We start from the raw sequence: 19,622 nt of genomic DNA, 5'->3' as shown, positions 1-19,622 counted from the left end.
TTACGGCCAGTGTTGGCAAGCTAGCGGAACAGTGCTGCAAGCCGCGCGCAGTTGACCAAGCGAAAATAACAACAAAATGGTTTTTTTAACGAGCGCCAGGCAAAAACACCAAAAGAAAACACAATAAATGTACACTACAAAGGACAACAAATCGGCCAAGTACTTACAGTATTATTCTGGAGTTTGTTGAGCGGGAGCAGCGTACGCCACAGCCTGTTAAATTAATTATTACACAACAAATAAATCAAAAAAGTGCCACCGACAGCTTCCAATTGGCAGCGTGCGGCCGAAAATAGCTTGTAAACAAAGCGATCGGTTAGGAATAGGAATAGGAAAGAAGAGCTCTCAGCGTCATTGACCCAGAAATTAGCCACTGTCATTGCCAAACGAGAATACATATTAGCCACTTCCCATATCCACAACCCAATAAAGAGCACGTGCATTCACAACACAATGGCCAGCCGACAGATGACAAACGACCATCTGCGCCTCTCCTGGCACGACACCCAGATGATGGCCACCCTGAGCCCGCAGAGCGTCATGGACTACTTCTGCCGAAAGTCGAATCCCTTCTACGACCACATGTGCAACAACGAGACCGTTCGGATGCAGCGCCTAGGCCCGGAGCACCTGCAGTAGGTCAATTTGCCATTGTCATCTAACAAATTAAAAACTAATCCATATTTCCCCCCCAGCAACATGATCGGCCTGGAGTACATCCTGCTGCATGTCGCTGAGCCTATTCTCTATGTGATCCGCAAGCAGCACCGTCACAATCCCTCCGAGGCCACTCCCATAGCCGACTACTACATTATCGGAGGCACCGTCTACAAGGCGCCCGATCTGGCCAACGTCATAAATGCCCGAATCGTAAGTGTACAAGCATGCATAATTGAGCTATCTTAGTAATCGTTTCGTTTCCAGCTCAACACCGTGGTGAATCTGCAATCCGCCTTCGAAGAAGCCAGCAGCTATGCCCGCTATCATCCCAACAAGGGCTACACCTGGGACTTTTCCTCCAACAAAGTTTGTATGTAAATCGCTAGTTCTTAAAAAATATTCTAATCAATTGCTATGCCTGCAGTATCTGACAAATCCAAGTCGGACAAGAAGGACGCCAACTCGGCGAAGGATGAAAACAGTGGAACTTTGTTCCAGAAGCAGCGGGTGGACATGCTGTTGGCCGAACTATTGCGAAAATTTCCTCCGCCCATACCGCCGATGCTGCAGAATCTCCAGCAGCCCCTGCCAGCGGGCGATGAGTTGAACGCAGCAGGAAACGCCTCTGAAATGAACAATGCCACAGGACCCCTGGACATCAAAACAGAGGGTGTGGACATGAAGCCACCGCCCGAAAAGAAAACCAAGTGATAATGTTAATGTGCATTTAAACTGGGAGAGATTAAATTACATTAAACTTAGACCTAGACTAGGCTACACACGAATCATTTGATTTAATCCTTGGCACTCTGTGCGTCCTCTCCGCCGATCACCTCCTGCGGCTGGCTCTTTGCATGCACAGTCAGGCTGTGGTTGGTGAACTCGAGTATGCTTTTGAAGGACTGCTTACAGATGTGGCAGGGCACAGACTTAGTGGGAGTACGGTAAACGCCGGCATGCGCCACATTCTTGGGAACCTTCTTTACGGACGGCGGGGCCATGGGCTGGGCCATTTTCGAGGAAGCTGTGAAAACAAATTAGGTTACTAATAAGGCCTTGCAAGAAATTTTATTAAGCACCAGTTAAGGGAACAGAGTTTTGTCCAACTAAATTATATTTTGATTAAACTCAATGGTATCCCTTATTAACTGATGTGCATACTGCATAGTAGAAAATATTACCCATTCTCGGTATCGTGCTCATGCGGTGCTGGGGCTTCTGCGGCACAGGCACTGGTGCGGGAACAACACTGGTGGCACCGATCTTGGGCAGCTGGGCCTTCTTCTCGTGGTTCAGTTCGGTGAACTGCAGCTTGCGCTTCTCTGCCGGCGGGATCTTGTCGCAGTTTTGCATCAAGTGAATGTGCAGGGCGCGCTCCAAGGCGAAGTTCTTGTCGCAAAACTTGCAGCGGTTCTTGGAGACGCCCGCCCCAGCTGGATTGGTATTCAGACGCTTCAGCGTCTTGGGTCCGTTGTCCACCAAGTCGTGCACACGCATATGCATATCCAGTAGTGACTTTAAGCGAAAGGTGGTTCCGCAAGACTTGCAGTTAAATACAGAGTCTGGAATGCTTTTGGCCGGAGGTTTGGCCAGCTTGGGTGTGATCTTCTGGGGCGAACGGCTGCTGGTGACAGCGAGCGACTTGCGGTTGGTAGCCTTTGTAAGCTTGGACACTGGCAAACAGCTGCGGCGGTTCACTGCCAAGCCGCCGCCCGCACTCAGCTTGCGGGCTGGACTGTTAAGCGTGGTCTTGACCACAACCGACATGCGCTGCTTGAATGAGTATGTGCGGGTTTCGGCACTGGTGGTAGGCAGAAACGAGCGTCGCGGGCGTGGCAAGGCGCCCGAATAGGTGGAACACATGGACTGCCTCTTTTTGCCCACCTCTACTTTTGATTTTGAAGAAGATGGCTTGACAGAGTCGGTGGAGATTTTCAATGCTTTGGCAATTAGCTCCGTGACTTCGTTTACCACCTCTGTGACCTGGGGCACCTCCTTTTCAGTTGGCGAGGCCAGCATGGACACTCCTTCATTGGACACTGCAAAGCAAATACGGTTAGGATCGGTTCACTCTTTTAAGGGTATAAAACTCACCTTCAGTTATGTTCTCCAGAACCACGTTGGCACTCAAAGGATAGACTTGGCTTGAAGCCTGGGGCTTGGGGGTATCCTGCATTGAGACATCATCCATGGTGGCGTCCTCGGTCTTCAGGGTGTTGGCCTTCACCGTGTTGGCGGTCAAGTCCACGGAACTGGACAGCGTTGAGTTTTCGCCGCCAGTATGGTTATCTTCACCCGGCTGGGTGTTCTCCTTGTCGTCCACATTAGTCAGGTCCATGGTCATAATCTGTGGAACGGAGTCGGCCCCAGGTTTGTCCTTAGAGGGAGTGGAGCACAAGGCGTTGTGCAGGTTGAGTATACTCTTGTCAAATGGGCGAAGTGGAGAGCTTTGGTCCGGTTCGCCAATGGCCAGCTGCTGCAGATCCTTCAGGACGGAGCGCCTGAGATCATGGTCTTCCGAAACCTTTTCCACGTTGGCCTCCAGCTTGCTGTTGTGGACCTCCAAGTACTGGCTGCTCTGTGTGACCATTGCAGATTGCCACTTGCTGGACAGAGTGTCGTCCGCGTCAAAGGAGAGGTACATTGTAACGCTCTCATCGTTGGTCGCCATTGACGAGCGGCGGGAATCGATCTGCAGGGGGATCAAGGTGTGTTATTACGATCAACGGTGTTAGTACTGTCGATCCAGTCAAATCCATTCCTGGGAAACGGACCGAAACCTCATTATACTTGCCTTTCCCGCCATCGATCTGCGCGAATCGTCCATAACTGCTTATATTATCTGCCTAATTGGCCACGCGAACGTTAATAAGAACTAAACTGGCAGTTTATAATAGAATTTGGTAAAGGAGCAGCTGAAAACCGACGCTGTACCAGAAAAAAACAAAGCGTTAATATTTCAAACACACTTTTCAACACTGCGCGCGCAATGTAGATCGCAATGGCGCCGAAAGAAAAATTGGTGGCCTCGATATATAAAAAAACGTTATATACTAAATTACTGAACAAAAAGCTATGGTGCTTAGTTAAAACTTAAATTATTTGAAGTCGGCTTATTTAACAATTGCGGACTCAGTAACTTGATCAAATAAATTTTTAAAAATAAATGCCAATATAAGTTTTAGCACAGGCTTAAACCACGGCTTAAGTCTATGGTCGACCTTAAGTTGTTGGTCACACTGTTATGCGTTGTAAATTTTAAGCATGGAAAACCTTTAACTTTATTTGAACCTAACATAAGTATGGTAATTAAAATAAATAATATTTAATAATTATTTAACAAAGACCTCAAATAAAAAAAATTAAACTTACGACAGCCGGCAAACAGGGCTGCCAGGGTCTGCACTCAAGGTATGCCTACACGCATCGCCCCACCACGGTCACTCTAGTTCTCATATGTATACAAATTGGCATTGTGTTGTGTGTGAAAAATCCGATTTTTTGCAAAGCAATTAATAAAACTCGTGAATTTAGTTCCTATTTAGCGAGCACAAACGAGCTTAACCCCGCCCCAAGTACATATCCACCGTAGTCACACCTGAATCATCTCAAAAGGTCGCATCACATCACTCTTTGCGACTGTGAGTCACTGGCCAGATTTCCCCACCCAAAAACACAACAAGACGAACGTCTTGCCTCGCAACCACTTGCTAACTGCACAAGTCATCTATCTCATCACATAGTCCGGAAATGGCCGCCGTGGAGAATGCCGAACCCCGCACAGAGCTGCAGGAGCTGCAGTTCAAGTCCGGCCAGGTGGCGGATGAGTCCCTGGAGAGCACGCGGCGGATGCTCAGCTTGATGGACGAGAGCAAGGAGGCGGGCATCCGCACCCTGGTGGCCTTGGACGACCAGGGCGAGCAGTTGGACCGCATTGAGGAGGGCATGGACCGGATCAACGCGGACATGCGGGAGGCGGAGAAGAATCTCAGCGGCATGGAGAAGTGCTGCGGCATCTGCGTGCTGCCCTGGAAGAAGGTGAACATCAAGGACGACGGGGAGAGCGCCTGGAAGGCCAACGACGATGGCAAGATCGTGGCCAGCCAGCCGCAGCGGGTCATCGACGAGCGGGAACGCGGCGGCATGGGTGCTCCCCCGCAGTCTGGCTATGTGGCCAGGATTACGAACGATGCACGCGAGGACGAGATGGACGAGAACCTTGGACAGGTCAATTCCATGCTGGGCAACCTGCGCAACATGGCCCTGGACATGGGCTCCGAGCTGGAGAACCAGAACAAGCAGGTGGATCGCATCAACGCCAAGGGCGATGCCAACAACATTCGCATGGACGGCGTCAACAAGCGCGCCAACAACCTGCTCAAGAGTTAAATATGCACAAAGGACACGTCCCGAGCCAATAGCGAACACGATAGCCAGTCACCTCCACTTCTATCATGTTAGGGGAACAAACCAATGTTGTGGGCACAAACCGTAGCAAGTGGTATTACGTTATTTATACCAAATACCATATATTATATACATATACAAGTAGCCACCAGCAACTACTCCTGGCAGACGCAAACGTAACTGACCCATCTACTTACAAGCACCACCAGCCGGATGAGCTAACTACTTTCTACAACTACATATATACGTATATGCAAACCAACATGCTAACTACTTACTATTACTACACTCGTGTACAAATGGCAACCACAAGTTGCCGGAAACAATTTTATTATGAGATTTACCGTATGATGTACTCCGTTTTTGGTACAAACTTTTTGAGCATTTTACCGAACTTTGTGAAATCAAACCAAGCAACTGCTGAGATGGATATATACGTGAATTGATGTATTTACAATTCGTAGAACCACCGCAACCCCCGGGCACCGAAAGCTAAACAAAGACGGGCGGTATCATATCGTAGCCAATTTTATGTTCTCCATTGTTAACCCTTTTTAAGTAGGCCATGTAATCGGGCATTTCGTAAGCCCAACAGTCCAAGCACCGATTCTATTGAATTACTCTAGATTTGCACTCGAACCTCTTGCTTCGTATATATAAATTTAATACTTAATCCCCAGTGAACGTAACCGAACGAGTTTCGTAGCTGTAGCCTAAGTAAATGAAATTGTTGATTGCAATAATCCCAAATATTTAGGAAACTACCTGTTTGTGCGCAAGATATTTCTCGTTAACTATTATATCTATGTATTACGGACGAGTATAGCCAATTGATTAGATAACTTATTTATCGCTACTATTGCCACTTTAGCTTACATTATTAGCTCTTAAATTGCAATTATTTGAAAATAAATTAATTCACCAGCAACCAGTGTTTATGGATTTATTGCACTTTAAAAAAGATTAAGATTAACTGAGAATTTTAGGCCGCTCGAAAGTAGTTGCTCGTTGCTATGTAGCCGCTGAAGTCTTCGTCGCAATCTTCGGCCTGGGCGAACTCGATTTCCGGAGCTGCCTCGGCGGGAATGTACACAATGCTGCCACGTGTGACCACGATCTCCTTGACTCCCTCCTTGGTTTTCAGCTTAAGGGTGCGGGATCCCTTCAGGACTATCAGTATAGAGCCGAAGGCTTGGATTTCCAGTTTGTACGATTCCAGAGTGTGATCAATGTTCACATTAATCACGGCAAAATCGGACACTGGCGGAATATACACCTGGACCTGCTCATCGACGCGGTAGGGGATGAACTCCTTGCGGTTGCTCTCGAAGATCACAGAGTTCAGCAGCTGGTCCACGTCCTTGTACTTGGGAGTGAGTCCGGCGCGTATCACATTGTCCGAGCATGCCATGCACTCCACGCAATCGCCGTCCAGGTAGGCGTGGATCTCGTTGGCGCCCAGGTAGATGGCCTGTCCGGGTTTCAGGCGGATCAGGTTAAGGAAAAACAGTGACAGCACACCCACATCGCCGGGAAAATCCCTGTTCACGTTCGTGAACACCTCCAGCAAATCGTTGGACTTCAGTTCTGTTAGTAAAGATCGTTTAAGAGGCCTTTTTACCAATTACAAACTAGATATCCTCACCCTTCTGGTAATCCTTGGCTATGTCATTGATGCACTTGGCTATGGCCGCCTCCTCCGTCTTCATCAGCTTCTCGTAGCACAGCTTAATGCTCTCACCATTGGGTGCGTCGTGAAGCTGGTCCACGGCCTCCTTGCCAATCAGTTTGCTGAGTGGCTGGAACTCGTCTATGTAGTCCCTGATGTCCTTGGCCGGCATGAATCCCACCAGAGCCAGAAAAGGTGTCAGGGCAATGGCCAGTTCCGGCTTGTGGTTGGGATCCCTATAGATTTCCGGGCGCTCCTTGTGCAGTCGCTCCGCCTCACACTTGTTCGGATGCACCTGGATGCTGAGCGCCTTGTTGATGCTCAGCACCTTGAACAGGTACGACAGATCCTGCTTCAGTACCCGGTCCAGGGTCTCGCCGGTTTCCTTGACCACGGACACGCCGCACACATGGGTGCCCATCCACATCTCCGCGTAGGTCTCCTCCTCGTCCAGCCGGAAGTCCGGATCGTTGGCCATGGCCAGCTGGGCCACGGCGGAGTTGATGCCCCTGCGACCCCAGTCGTAGTTCTTAACCCATCCAGTCAGTTCCATGGCAGCGCACTGTTTTCTTTCCAAATTCCGTGGTTCGACTGAGGCGGAGGTCAACCTGAAGGTGATAAGAAAACATATGATTGTGGGTGGTTGTGAGTGCGTGGGAGGTTTGCTGTGCAAGTACACGACTGCAGACGTTTTGGGTGATGCGCATGCGGCGCAATCTTTAATTGCCGGCTTATCACACCTTATTAAATAGATAACAGCTTCTGGGAATTTTTAATTTGGATTTGGCTGCCAAAAAATGGGGTGTTTCCACTACTATTAATTTAAATGTCGCGTTCATGCTAGTGATGTGCCGAAATGCGTAGTCACGAGTCACGAAGGAATTTGTTTTTTAAACATTCGAAATATATATCGAAGTATTAAAATAGGTATATATTTAATTAAAAAGTTTTGTTTGATAAATAAAAATAAGCACTAGGCTTAAGAAATAGATTTTAATTGAAGTCCTATTAGTGTTCATATATATTTGCATCGATCACATTCTAATAACGAGCATATCAATTAGATCGTGAACGCTTAGTGACTCAAAAGTTGATTTCAATTGGCGGCTCTTTCAAAATATTATTAAATGGCTATTAATATAAATATTTTTATAATTTTCGAAATACTAGATTTTTTTTTAAATAATAGGAACAATCGGAAAAATATTAAAAATATTTAAAAGATAGTTTATTACTTCAGAACTATTGTTTATATATTTTTTAAAAATTGGAAGAGGATATCATATCAGCTATAAGAACAATCGAAAATTCGGTGAAAACCGACATAGCCTCATTGTTTTCAAAATGTATGCATTAATATGGAAATATAGTCGTTCTATAGAATATTTTATTTTTCAAGTAAACACTTCGAATTTTCTTTCTCGTTTTAAATAATTGTAAGAATCTTCGAATAAGAAAACATGTGTCATTTATTAAAAAATTTTTTATTACAAACAGTTCTTAGAAACACTTCAAAATTGGTTAAGCCTTGTTATTTGGGTTTCAAGACCTCGCCATCATCTATTTTGTCAATGACCTGTTTCAAACAGTCCTTGGTCGATGTTTTTTCCAAATCGCAGATGCGTGTGAGGTCCATTGTTGCGATTTGCTCGATCATTTCCTTAATCTTCTCCTGCTTAATAATAGACTTCACGGACTGGCGTGTTCCTGATCTTCCACTAGGGGCCACTGGGGTTTTTGGAGTCTGCTCAGCGGAGTCGGTTTCGATTTGCTTTCCCTTGGCGCGGTAGTGCTGCTCGATAATGTTTCGTATTTTCATCTTGGTGGCTGCTCGCGATTTTTTGTTCGCTTGACCCATGGCGAGGCTTCGCAGCTCCTGGAAATTTATTTCCTTGGCGGTCGTCTCAATAGCTTCCACCTCAGCTTCAGGTTAATTATCGTGTCTAGCTCTAAAGACATCTCTTCCACAGTCGCCACAATGCCATCGTCGTCATCTAGATCCACTTGAAAGTTCGGTTTAATCTTCGGTTCCTCTCTTTTCGTTGGAACATCTTCAACCGGTGACAAAGGAGTTACTTTCTCAACTGCAGGTGGTGTAGGTTTCGTCTTTTTTTCTTTTATTTTTGGCTTTTCCTTGGTAGGAACCAACCGCTTTTTGAGAATTCCAATGCATGGCTTTGTTTTAATTCGCACCGGCAGCAATGAGTTGTATTGGATGCCAATACTGTTAAAACAGTCTACGAACTCCAGAGTATCAAACTGGTTTTGAAGCGATGCCCACAGATCCGTGTTCTGCTTGTTTTTGGCCTCCACCAAAAGGTGGGTGAACATCTCCAAATCTGCTTTAGTATAGTTCATGGACTCGTCTTTGCTGTATGTCCACTCATCGTGTATTTCCATGAACCGCGATACCCCGCTCTGGGCGGCCAAATTGGAAATATGCACGGAGACGTTCGGAGAGCCTGCCTCCAAGCGATGCAAGCGGGAAAGAGCAGCTCCGCCCGGATAATTAGTGCCCGAAATAACAAGCAGAAAGACCGTCATGAAGACATTTAACAGGAGATGAGCTCCGCAGCCAAGTGCCAGGAAGCTATGCCAGTTCGACTTTGCGCTGTTCATCCAACTAAAAGAAGGAATATATCACTTAATAGTATTAACCCACTGATGAGTAAACCATGTTGCACTTACATGCGCTGGCAGGCGCAAGCTGCGGCAATGTTAAGCACTGGAAACACGTAGATGATGAACCTCAGCTCCTTGTGGGGCAGAACGGAGTAGAGCAGGACAAAGAGCAGGGCTGACAGAGCCAGTGGTCGAACACGTGGCTCCAGAGTAACACCGATGGGCACAAACACCAACGATGCGCCCATGGCCCGTGGCAGAGCCGAGTAAAAGTACCACAGAAAAGGCGACGTGCCCCAGTTAGAGCTCTTGTTGAGGATGGTGTTGTACCACAGCACCTCGCCCTCGGGCCAGAGCAGTCGGCGCCAGAAGAAAGAGTCCACCAGCACTGTGGCGGCCAAAATGCAAACCCCTGCTGGCAGCACAAACTTCAGCAGCCTATTAATAAACCAATTAGTATTAAATAGTAAAAAAAAAGATCGATCACCTCACCCATCAATGGAGATTTTGCGCTGTAGCAGGCTCATTACCAGCAAGAGACCCAAAAATAGAGCCAATTCGGATCGAAAGACGAGGATAGCTATGCCGGAGCAGATGATGAATGGCTTGTGCTGGTCGCGCAGCCAATAGGCAATGGCAAAGAGCACTACAAATATCCATGTTTTATTATATTGAATTCAAAAGTCACCGCTCACACTTACCTATGGGAAGGGCAAATATGTTGGGCAGTGGCCTTGTCATGTAGAACATGAAGTGGAACTGCGTAATGGTGATAGCGGTGAACCACAGGCGCACCTCTACGCCGTAAATCTTGGTCACCGCCTGCCGCAGCTTATTCCAGGCCACGGAGATGGCTCCAGCCAGGACAAGGCGCACTTTAAAATCAAGTTGGTTTTAGTACTGGCGACTTTGCAGTTAAAAAGCTGCTTTTACCTACATATTGGGCCCAGAACTTGTTGATGTTCAGAGTCTCAAAGAGGAGGACGAACGGGGCGGAGATCATGGACACCAACAGCGGTCCGATGAAGGTGCGTGGCACCACGCCCGGATAATCATGGTGATCGTACTAAAGAGAAAGGAGAGATGGGATTAGGGAATTGGCATGAGATTAGGGGAATTCATCCAGCATACCTGCGTAAAGTTGTTGCGCAGATACAGAATGTCGTGCATGGCCTGCAGATTGAAGCTCTCCTCCACTTTCGTAAAAGGCGTGTAGACCAGATGGGCTGCCGCCGTCAGAAACACCAGGGTGTCCATGGTGATGTCCGGTCTTTGGGTGTCGCTAGTGTACTAAAGATGCTGGAGCAGTAATCGGGCCGTTACATAATGGCCATTTCTTTTTTGACACCTTTTTCTATATGTTCTTGGCTGTCGAAAATATATATATCCTGTCTGGTCGATGCAATCTATTATCAAATCTCTAATCCCAGCCGGCGTTGCACAACGTTGGTATTCCGCAGCCTTTCTTTGAAGAAACGTTTAAGAGTCTCACAGAAAGTGCCAAAGTTTAAGCATATATATGTCCTACGCCGAACAGAATATGTGGTTCCAAAATAAACCAAAATAGATATATAAATAGATCGTTCCACGTCGGATCGGAAACAGAAAAGCAACCACAACAAAAGCAAGAGCAAGAAAAAACAACAGGTCCGTTCAACAGCTGATTGCCGTTCACATTGCAACGCAAACATAAGTGGGTAATGTAGGGCTATAGCCCCTTTTGACTAATTGTGGAAACGGTTTTTTTATGTTGAAACATTATCTGCATACAGATGGTTATAAAAATTATAATTTTAAGCGCATTTTAATAGTAAACCACCATTGATACGGAGCATTTTATTAATACAAAACCTTATACAGTTTATATAATCAGTATCCCCTTAAAATGTATTTAAACTACGCCTTTGTCACATAGCCTTCTCAACTTTTGCCATACGCAGCACTAGTTAACTGTTATCGATAGTTCACCAACTCCACCCTGATTTAGCTTTTGAAAATTCAAGTTATTCTCCTTTTTCCAAACCTTTGTAGCGATTTGAGAAAAATGCGCCTGTTAAAAGAGGAAATTGCTCTGTTCCATCAGCAGACCTTGCAGAAATATGAGGGTCTAGAGCCCCATGATCTGTATGTGCTTTACAAGAAGCTCCAAATGGAGCTGGAGCTCATCCAGGTGCAGGAGGATTACATCAAGGATGAGCAGCGCAACTTGAAGAAGGAGTACATACACGCCCAGGAGGAGGTGGAGCGCATAAAGGCCGTTCCTCTAGTCATTGGCCAGTTTCTGGAGGCGGTGGACGAGAATAATGGCATAGTGGCCTCCACCACGGGCTCCAATTACTACGTGCGCGTCCTGTCCACCCTTGACAGGGAGCAGCTGAAGCCATCCTCGTCGGTGGCGCTCCATAAGCAGAGTAACTGCCTGGTGGACCTGGTGCCGCCGGAGGCTGATAGCACCATATCGATGTTGTCGCCTGAAGAGAGACCCGATGTCAACTATTCGGACATCGGTGGTCTGGACATGCAGAAGCAGGAGATTCGTGAGGCCGTAGAGCTACCTCTGACCCACGCCCAGCTGTACAAGCAAATTGGTATGTTAATCCCATATTTATAGAGCACCTGACTAATCAGGAGCGCTTTCAGGTATTGATCCGCCGCGTGGGGTGCTCCTCTTTGGTCCTCCTGGATGCGGTAAGACCATGCTGGCCAAGGCGGTGGCCCATCACACCACTGCCTCCTTCATCCGCGTCGTGGGCTCCGAGTTCGTCCAGAAGTACCTGGGCGAGGGACCGCGCATGGTGCGGGATCTCTTCCGCCTGGCCAAGCAGAATTCTCCTTCGGTCATCTTTATCGACGAAATCGACGCGATTGCCACAAAGCGCTTCGATGCCCAGACTGGGGCGGATCGTGAGGTTCAGCGCATCCTGTTGGAACTGCTCAACCAGATGGACGGCTTCGACGAGACCGCCAACATTAAGGTCATCATGGCCACCAATCGCGCTGATACCTTGGATCCTGCCCTCTTGCGTCCCGGGCGCCTAGATCGCAAGATAGAATTTCCACTGCCGGATCGTCGCCAAAAGCGACTGGTGTTCACCACAATCACCTCGAAAATGAATGTGGGCGAGGATGTTGATCTGGAGGACTTAATAGCGCGCCCGGACAAGATCTCCAATGCCGACATTAATGCCATTTGTCAGGAGGCGGGAATGCATGCGGTGCGTGAAAATCGCTATGTGGTCAATGCCAAGGACTTTGAGAAGGGCTACAAGACTAGCGTGCGCAAGGAAGAAGCTCAATATGAGTTCTATAGTTAAATAATTTAACCATGATAATCTTAACGCTTTACATCGCCGTTATGCATCTCGATTACAGGTTGTAAAAGTATTGCAAGGCGTTAAACAATAATCGGGTAAAATCTAAACGAAAAATAAAAACACGACTAGAACTTTGTAAAACAAATATTTAAATGTTTTGTCTGTTTGGCGCGCAATTCTAAAAAACCGATAGTTTTCGATAGCGGTAGGGGGTGGTGGGGTGGTAGGGTGCGATTGCGCGCGTTACATGTGACTGCTCAGAACAGCTGTTGGTTCAAAAAAATTCCTTTGCGGATTTTGCCGGGTTTCGATTCGGCGTTATTTGGATTCTTTTTGGATATTGATTGCCGGCTGCCAAGATGATGCATCTGGAGCGGTACGTGACGAAGATAAAGCCTGCTGTGGAGGGTTTCATGAAGGCACCCAGCAAGGATACTTTGTCTTTGGTGGAGCGCGAAATCGAGGGATTCAACTTTGGGGAAATGCGCATTTACCAGGTGCAAACGGTGGTGCCTCTGGTGCTCAAACTGGATGAGTTGACCGGGTAAGAGACCTCCCTCCACTTGATATTCCCTGCTCAGATTACAGTGTTTATAACAGGGAGAGCCAGGAGCTGCGCACCAGCCTGTTGAACTGCCTGAGCAGAATTGTGTCCCAAACTTACCTGGTGGATGAAAAGGGCCTGCGCTCCATCCTGGTGGTGGCTCTGCAGCAGGTACGCGACTCTAAGGCAGCCGTCATGCGACCAAATCTCTCTGAGGAAATTAAACTGGCCGCCATTCAGTGCATATTTGAGGCACTGCGTCGCTCCACCACCGATGTGGTGGAGTCATTCTACACCAAGGAGACTGCGATGATGATTGGCCAGATACTGATCTTGCTCCTGGAGATCATAGAGCAGGAAAAGTACCGAAAGCTTGTCCAGGCAGCCATCCAGTGCCTAATGCTGGTATTCTACGTCCATGACGAAGCCGATCACGTGGATGTGGTGCTGCGCAGTCAGGTGGCCAACACCATATTCATTTTCCTACCCAAGGTCCTTATCGTACTGTTCAAAACAACCATGAAAGACGAAACGGTCGGCGAAACCATTAAATCGGTGAGTCAACTCAAAACCCCCCGAGACAATCATTTAAAGTTATAATATTATTATGCTTAGATGGCCATTCAAGCCCTGGGACGCATCATCTGCATCATGTTCGAAGAAACCACTGATGAGTTCATGAAAATGCGCTACGATGTGGATGCTTTTCGAAAGCTATTCAATAGCTGCAAGGATAGTCTGGGTGAGCAAAATGATTTCGCCTTTTTCGGCAACAGAAAGTCCACCAGTGAACAGACTGAGGAGCGCCTACATCAAATGCAAACAGAGCTGCGATCGGTCAAATGGGTGGCGGCCACTTCGAGACGTCTCCGACCCATCTTTGTAGAGACGAGCATTCTGCGGGCCCACACCGCCCTGAGGGTACGGGAAAACTACTCCGACATGTGTTGCCTGCTGCTCAAGCACTGTGCCCACAATCTGAGGAGCAATTTTGTCCACGTACTGGAGAGCGTGTTGGCCCTGTCGGAGGACGAGAATGAAAAGATTGCCCAGCGCTGCAGGGACACTCTTCTTCTGCTGCAACAGCAGCCCAGCAGCCAGGGCATATTCGATGAGAATGCAGAGATGCTGCTGGACGCGCACCTCAACAAATGGCCGCGCATCCTGCACCGCTGCGAGGACAACGAACAGTTCGCCGAGCTACTTTTCTTCAAGGGATTTCTGCGCAACGTCAATGCCGACAAGCTCCAGCTTCTGCTGCTGGTGCCCAAGAACTTGGAGATGTTCGTGACCTGTCTGCTGTCAGCTCTCGACCAGCGATCCACCAGGGATCTTCTCAACGAGGAGTACTCTCTTCGTCGCATCCGAGAGGGAGATTCCAAAGCCCTGGCTGCCGAGCTGGCCAAGCTGCCTTGGCGGCAGTTTAAGCATCTGGCCTCAAAGCGCACAGTGGGCATCCTATACGATATTGGAGCCCTTTTGGGTGCTCAGCCTGCTCTAAACCGACTTATTTTTGATCACTGTCAAGAGCTCATTCAGCAAAGGTCCTCGTCCATAAACGAGTGTATTCTGCTTTTAACTTTGATGGTTACGCCGCCGGAGAAAAAGGCCCGCGAAAGTCGGTTGGTGCTTGCTAATCTCTTTCTTGACCAGATCCTTCGCGACGAGCACTGGAACCTAGCCCTTCAGCCGGACGCAGCTTGGCGCCTCAAGGTCCACAAGGTAAGATTGAGTTACCCAAATTGAGAAAAGTTCTATAGCAAATTTTTTTTTTTAGCCCACTCATTGGTTTGAGGAACGTACTCCTGGGCTCTATTCGTCGGCAGTAGAGGTTCGCACCCAGGACTGCGATTCCGATGACGAGCAGGCGGAAGTGGTTGGCAGTCGAGTGACCATTGCAGACGCCCAGTTCAATGTACTGCACACCTGTTTCATTTTGGACGCAGTGGGCCACTGTGCCAGGTTCATTGGCGACACCTTCGACAGACACATATTTCTGAGTCTGCACAAAGTACTTCTCAAAGTGGCTAGCAGTAACACTATTGTACACCAGGCGGCCAGTTTTGCGTTCGTTTCGATGCAGCTAGCTCTAAGATATGCGGAACCCTCGCACTTCATCGAGTGCTCCACTGACTACATCACTTTCCACCTGAACGCATTGCTTAAACGATCGCCGGATAGCACCGCCGCAGTGGACATTCTCACCGTGGTGCTGCAGTACAGCACCAGGGGCAATGTGCCGCACCTGGACAGCTTATTCCATACCATACGTGAGGAGTGCTCCAAGTCGCACCAGTCGACCAATGTGCACTCCTATCTGCGCGTCTTTAAAGCATTCCTCAATCATGTTTCCCTTTGGCAAGTTGATGCAGCAGCCGAGGTTAATTCAGAGCTGGCAATGCAAGTGGATGAGGAGCACAGTGTCCTAAGCACATGGATAAGTGTGCTGAACAGGCCGCAGCTGTTGGAGGACCTAAATGGCGACGCCGACATGACCGAGGAGCCTGCGAAAAATGAGGCAGAAGATGCAGATGACACGGAACCACAACCCACGAAGCCTGTTCTCCCGCGCCATGTCGAAATGGTAAAGGATATCCTGGGACAGGTAATAAAGTTCATTTCCACCGCGGATCAGGCGCAACAGATTGCAGCCCTCGAATGCTTCTCCAGTGGACTGCCACTGCTGGCGGACTATGAGAACGAGCTGCTGCCATTGGTGCACCTGGTGTGGCAGCCGCTCGTAGAGAAGTTTCGGCAGAAGGACGCACTGGTGCTCAATCGTTGCTTCACCTTGCTGCACTTGTTGGGCGTTCATGCCAAGGATTTTATACTGAAACGAAGTCTTAGGTAAGTGCTTTTTGAACGATGAACTGCAGCATCTTCATTGTAACGTTGGGTCTTTCAGCGATGTGATACCTCAATTGAAGCACTTCTTGAAAGCGGCTAGCCAGCACAGCAGCATGGAAATCCCTCAAGTCCAGACGCAGGAGTACAAACTTCAGCTGAAGCTGCTCCAAAGTCTAGCCGACTTTATACTCGGCCTGCAGATAGAGGGAAAACATCTGCACGACCTGATGACCACCGTGGCGCTCTACCTATCGTCGGTACAGCCACCACAGCTTCAGACGCCGGCCAGAGAGTTCTTTCTTCAATTGGTTGCCTACAATGGACCCTTCGTCTATGTGACGCTCTTGCAGAGGGCCCATCTCAAAGACTACCAGACTAATGTTACCCACATCTTCGGAGTAATGGGCTTCAGCATAGCTAATGGACACGACCTTGATTAATAAAGAACAGACCGTTTTTATTATTTCACAATTGCTCTATTCTGATTTCTGTTCACTCGATTAACATTACAGGCTCTAATGCTAGGTGTCTTTTTTATGCAATTTCGGATACTTTGACCAGATCAGATACATAGTGGTTACTTATGTCAGAAGAGTATGCAATAGTTTTTGGATTGAAAAAATTGAAGGATTAATATTGAGGTATCTAACTTGAATAGTTTTATTAAAATGACATTTTATCATATAAACAAGGCAAGGGTTGAACAAAACTGTTTTTATACACAAATCAAGCGTTTGGAACAAACAAAATTGAAGTAGAAATTGATATATGTACTCGTATATTATGTTTTGGTAGCCATAACTAAATGCTATGCATAAACAAACATTTCTTTTAAATTTTCACTTACAAGTGGAACCGCAGATGCTTGGCACCGATAAAACATAGCATCCGACTTCTAAAGCCACTATACACTATAACATTTCGTTCTGTATCAAATATAGCTGAATTTGTAAAATGATTGCTGTTCTGTATTTGTGATCGTGATCCTTTCCACGCCCTTCTCTCCTCCTTCGCCTTATTGACTCGCAATACTCGTACTTAAGTAGTGAAGCAGCTCGCAGTGTGCATAGTCTATTGAGCATCTCCAAATCCTTGGCCTCTCCTTTGATCGTTTCAAGCTGGGCGGCTCTGCGGTTGTGGGTTCTGAAGCTGTTTGTAAATTTGTGTGGTGTGTGGGAGTATGTGTTTAGCTATTGAATTTAATCTGAAACTGACTACGCCAGCCAGTTCATTAGGCTGTTGGCATACGCCATGGGCTTGACGTCGGGATGTGGCTGAAAAGATTGCGATTGTAATGGGCTTAAGGAGTGATTTATTGCAAAGCACTGTACTTACCACAGCCTCGAATGATTTGTAATTTGGTTTCAAGTTGTTACCCGTTATGGTAATAAATGCGCCCATGTTGCCCATGGTATCACTGTAAAAAAAGGTCACATTTACCTCGTGCTCTACCAATCTAGTGAGTAGGCTTACCAATAGTTCGGAGCTGAGAAGACTGTTATACATTGACCGTTGTGTGCAACCTCATAGCCCATATCTTTAACTTCGTGGCTTCGAATGATGTAATCCAGATTGTTGTTCTTGCAGAACGTCTCGGTAACGTCTGGGCCGAACTGAATGCCCACGCCGCGCTTCGACGGCCCTCGGCCCATCCACAGTTGTGGGTCGGACCACAGAAGCTCGCACATTAGGCCTTCCTCGGGCGGCTGGCAATTGCGCTCGATGCGCCGTATATTGTCCAGGGTTACGTTGTCCGTGGAGAAGAGCCCTCCGTGCATCACCAGGATCTTCTGGTTGATGCAGTGGCACAGCGGCAGCCAGTTGAACACTTGGGTAAATATATCCGCCATGGCGCTGGTGTACTTGGCTGTCACCTCGCCAGTGAATCCATACATTTGGTTCATGTTGATGCTCTCGTGGTTGCCTACAATCAGGTATAAATAGTTTATGTATTATTTTTTTACATCTTACTAGTAAGTAAAGCTTACCGCGTGACAAGAAGAAGTGATTAGGATATAGCAACTTGAAGCCGAACAATGTGAATATACATTCCACGGAGAAGGATCCTCTGTCCACGAAATCTCCATTGAATAAATAAGGATTCTTTTCGGAGGGCAGGCCATTTATCTCGAAGATATTCATCAAGTCGTAGAACTGGCCGTGGATGTCGCCGCAAATCGTGAACTTCTCCTCATCCGGCACAGTGATGTCTACCAGCGAGGGCTGAGCACGCATGTAAGCATCGATCTCACAGAGTATCTAAAACGAGTTTAAACGTTGTTGAATGCCTTCAACGCATCGAGGTCAAAATCATACTTTGTAGGCAAATTTGCGGTGCAATCGCTTCTGTCCCTTGTAGTGCTCCATCAATTCCTTCATGAACTTCAGGGTCACCTTGCCGTCCTCCAGCTGTGGGCCCTTGTAGTCATCCTCAATGGCTGTAATACAGGGATTCAGTTAGGTTGCTTTAACATCCGGTAGGGAAGCTTGCACTACTGACTTATGTTCTCCATGTCCCTGTACATCTCGGAAAGGGTCTTCTCGGGCTTGTCCACGGCAATGGCCCGCTCGAAGGCGCGCATTTTGACGATCTTGTTGCACTCGGTAAACTTCAGCTTGGCGTCCTTGTCGTTGGGCCGGCATTTGGCCACCTAGAAGCCATTTGTGTTTCAGTGGGAGACCAAAGGGGCTGCCGGGGAATACTCACGAATTCAAAGTCGCAGAGCGCCTGCTTGAACTTGCCCAGGGACATGTGCGCCGCAGCCCGGCGGTAGTAGCCCTTGAGGTAGGCGGGGTCAGCCTTCACCGCCGACACGCCGTCCTGCAGTGCATAGCCAAAGCTCTCCTGGCGCAAGTGCGCCAAGGATCGATTGGCGTAATATATCGCGCTGTTGGGATGCAGTTCTATGGCTTTGGTGTACATGTCGATGGCTTTGGAGAACTCCTTGGCTGTGAAAGGGGGCAGGCTGGTCAGTAATAGTACTAATTATACCTCTAGAGTTCCGGGAGACTTGTAAATTATCGCACACAGCCATAGGTTGCCTTTGTTTTAAGGTTAGGTTGAAGGAGGCACTCGAAAGTGCAGTCCCGAAAAGCGTTATGGATTAACGCAGTCCAATAAACATAGGCATTACGGCATATGGAACGGCAGAGGTACTTACTTTTGAGCATAGCGTTTCCCTGATTTTTGTACTGCTCGGCCGCGGCAAAATCCTGATCCGCTTTCGTACTGGTATTTGTATCCGCCTCCGGCTCCTTGGCCCCCGTAATCTCCGCGCCTGCCGGCACCTGCTGCTCCTTCTGGCCATCAGCAGCCTTCTGTATTTCCAGCTCGGACGAAGACATATTTTTTTTGTAATAAATGATTTTCTTAAAGTTATTTACTGTCTGAAATTTTCAAAGGGTTGGAAAACGACGATGGAAACGACAAGATGAACTGATAGTGTTGCGCAACGCGCAGCCTATTTTATCGATATAAAAGCATTTGAATTATGTGCGCGCCATGCTTCTTAGTAGATGAAACAATGACAATTTGGTCTTAGAAATGCATTAAGCTCGG

The 19,622-nt window shown here is 47.6% G+C and overlaps 8 protein-coding genes across 11 annotated transcripts; 4 read left to right on the top strand and 4 right to left on the bottom strand.

Moving 5' to 3' along the window:
- The first annotated feature begins 45 nt into the window (after window positions 1-45).
- On the top strand, window positions 46-1,445 carry LOC128251801 (mediator of RNA polymerase II transcription subunit 6). The gene is made up of 4 exons (XM_052978981.1): window positions 46-635; window positions 696-870; window positions 925-1,030; window positions 1,085-1,445. Exons 1-4 carry the CDS (start codon window positions 454-456, stop codon window positions 1,369-1,371), a joined length of 750 nt encoding a protein of 249 aa, XP_052834941.1. The 5' UTR covers window positions 46-453; the 3' UTR covers window positions 1,372-1,445.
- Window positions 1,372-3,769, bottom strand: LOC128251786 (uncharacterized). The gene is made up of 4 exons (XM_052978959.1): window positions 3,455-3,769; window positions 2,755-3,352; window positions 1,842-2,699; window positions 1,372-1,684 (listed from the first exon to the last, which is right to left on the bottom strand). Exons 1-4 carry the CDS (start codon window positions 3,485-3,487, stop codon window positions 1,455-1,457), a joined length of 1,719 nt encoding a protein of 572 aa, XP_052834919.1. The 5' UTR covers window positions 3,488-3,769; the 3' UTR covers window positions 1,372-1,454.
- A 223-nt stretch (window positions 3,770-3,992) lies between these two features.
- Window positions 3,993-5,995, top strand: LOC128251806 (synaptosomal-associated protein 25). The gene is made up of 2 exons (XM_052978988.1): window positions 3,993-4,071; window positions 4,195-5,995. Exon 2 carries the CDS (start codon window positions 4,411-4,413, stop codon window positions 5,047-5,049), a length of 639 nt encoding a protein of 212 aa, XP_052834948.1. The 5' UTR covers window positions 3,993-4,071; window positions 4,195-4,410; the 3' UTR covers window positions 5,050-5,995.
- On the bottom strand, window positions 5,981-7,597 carry LOC128251797 (mannose-6-phosphate isomerase). 3 transcript variants are annotated; one of them, XM_052978974.1, is made up of 3 exons: window positions 7,477-7,597; window positions 6,713-7,344; window positions 5,981-6,654 (listed from the first exon to the last, which is right to left on the bottom strand). In XM_052978974.1, exons 2-3 carry the CDS (start codon window positions 7,287-7,289, stop codon window positions 6,050-6,052), a joined length of 1,182 nt encoding a protein of 393 aa, XP_052834934.1. In that variant the 5' UTR covers window positions 7,290-7,344; window positions 7,477-7,597; the 3' UTR covers window positions 5,981-6,049. The 3 variants fall into 3 exon arrangements, with proteins under 3 accessions (XP_052834934.1, XP_052834935.1, XP_052834933.1); XM_052978975.1 differs by having other exon boundaries at window positions 7,414-7,574; XM_052978973.1 differs by lacking the exon at window positions 7,477-7,597 and having other exon boundaries at window positions 6,713-7,405.
- Window positions 7,598-8,187: 590 nt separating this feature from the next.
- Window positions 8,188-11,017, bottom strand: LOC128251787 (probable Dol-P-Man:Man(7)GlcNAc(2)-PP-Dol alpha-1,6-mannosyltransferase). Of its 2 annotated transcripts, XM_052978960.1 has the most exons (6): window positions 10,490-11,017; window positions 10,292-10,424; window positions 10,060-10,233; window positions 9,851-10,004; window positions 9,425-9,796; window positions 8,188-9,359 (listed from the first exon to the last, which is right to left on the bottom strand). In XM_052978960.1, exons 1-6 carry the CDS (start codon window positions 10,613-10,615, stop codon window positions 8,621-8,623), a joined length of 1,698 nt encoding a protein of 565 aa, XP_052834920.1. In that variant the 5' UTR covers window positions 10,616-11,017; the 3' UTR covers window positions 8,188-8,620. The 2 variants fall into 2 exon arrangements, with proteins under 2 accessions (XP_052834920.1, XP_052834921.1); XM_052978961.1 differs by lacking the exon at window positions 10,490-11,017 and having other exon boundaries at window positions 10,296-10,424.
- A 276-nt stretch (window positions 11,018-11,293) lies between these two features.
- On the top strand, window positions 11,294-12,790 carry LOC128251796 (26S proteasome regulatory subunit 6B). The gene is made up of 2 exons (XM_052978972.1): window positions 11,294-11,946; window positions 11,999-12,790. The coding sequence occupies exons 1-2, from the start codon at window positions 11,403-11,405 to the stop codon at window positions 12,670-12,672; spliced, it is 1,218 nt and encodes a 405-aa protein (XP_052834932.1). The 5' UTR covers window positions 11,294-11,402; the 3' UTR covers window positions 12,673-12,790.
- Window positions 12,791-12,934: 144 nt separating this feature from the next.
- LOC128251777 (TELO2-interacting protein 1 homolog) lies at window positions 12,935-16,534 on the top strand. The gene is made up of 5 exons (XM_052978936.1): window positions 12,935-13,216; window positions 13,273-13,771; window positions 13,832-14,938; window positions 14,994-16,063; window positions 16,122-16,534. Exons 1-5 carry the CDS (start codon window positions 13,032-13,034, stop codon window positions 16,501-16,503), a joined length of 3,243 nt encoding a protein of 1,080 aa, XP_052834896.1. The 5' UTR covers window positions 12,935-13,031; the 3' UTR covers window positions 16,504-16,534.
- Window positions 16,500-19,504, bottom strand: LOC128251789 (serine/threonine-protein phosphatase 5). Its single transcript, XM_052978963.1, has 8 exons — window positions 19,225-19,504; window positions 18,771-19,012; window positions 18,564-18,714; window positions 18,380-18,501; window positions 18,052-18,322; window positions 17,537-17,987; window positions 17,399-17,480; window positions 16,500-17,337 (listed from the first exon to the last, which is right to left on the bottom strand). Exons 1-8 carry the CDS (start codon window positions 19,406-19,408, stop codon window positions 17,278-17,280), a joined length of 1,563 nt encoding a protein of 520 aa, XP_052834923.1. The 5' UTR covers window positions 19,409-19,504; the 3' UTR covers window positions 16,500-17,277.
- Between the last annotated feature and the right edge of the window lie 118 nt (window positions 19,505-19,622).

This window comes from Drosophila gunungcola, chromosome 3R (genome assembly GCF_025200985.1).
Source record: "Drosophila gunungcola strain Sukarami chromosome 3R, Dgunungcola_SK_2, whole genome shotgun sequence".
Lineage (NCBI taxonomy): Eukaryota > Metazoa > Arthropoda > Insecta > Diptera > Drosophilidae > Drosophila > Drosophila gunungcola.
This window is presented reverse-complemented; position numbering and strand designations above follow the sequence as displayed.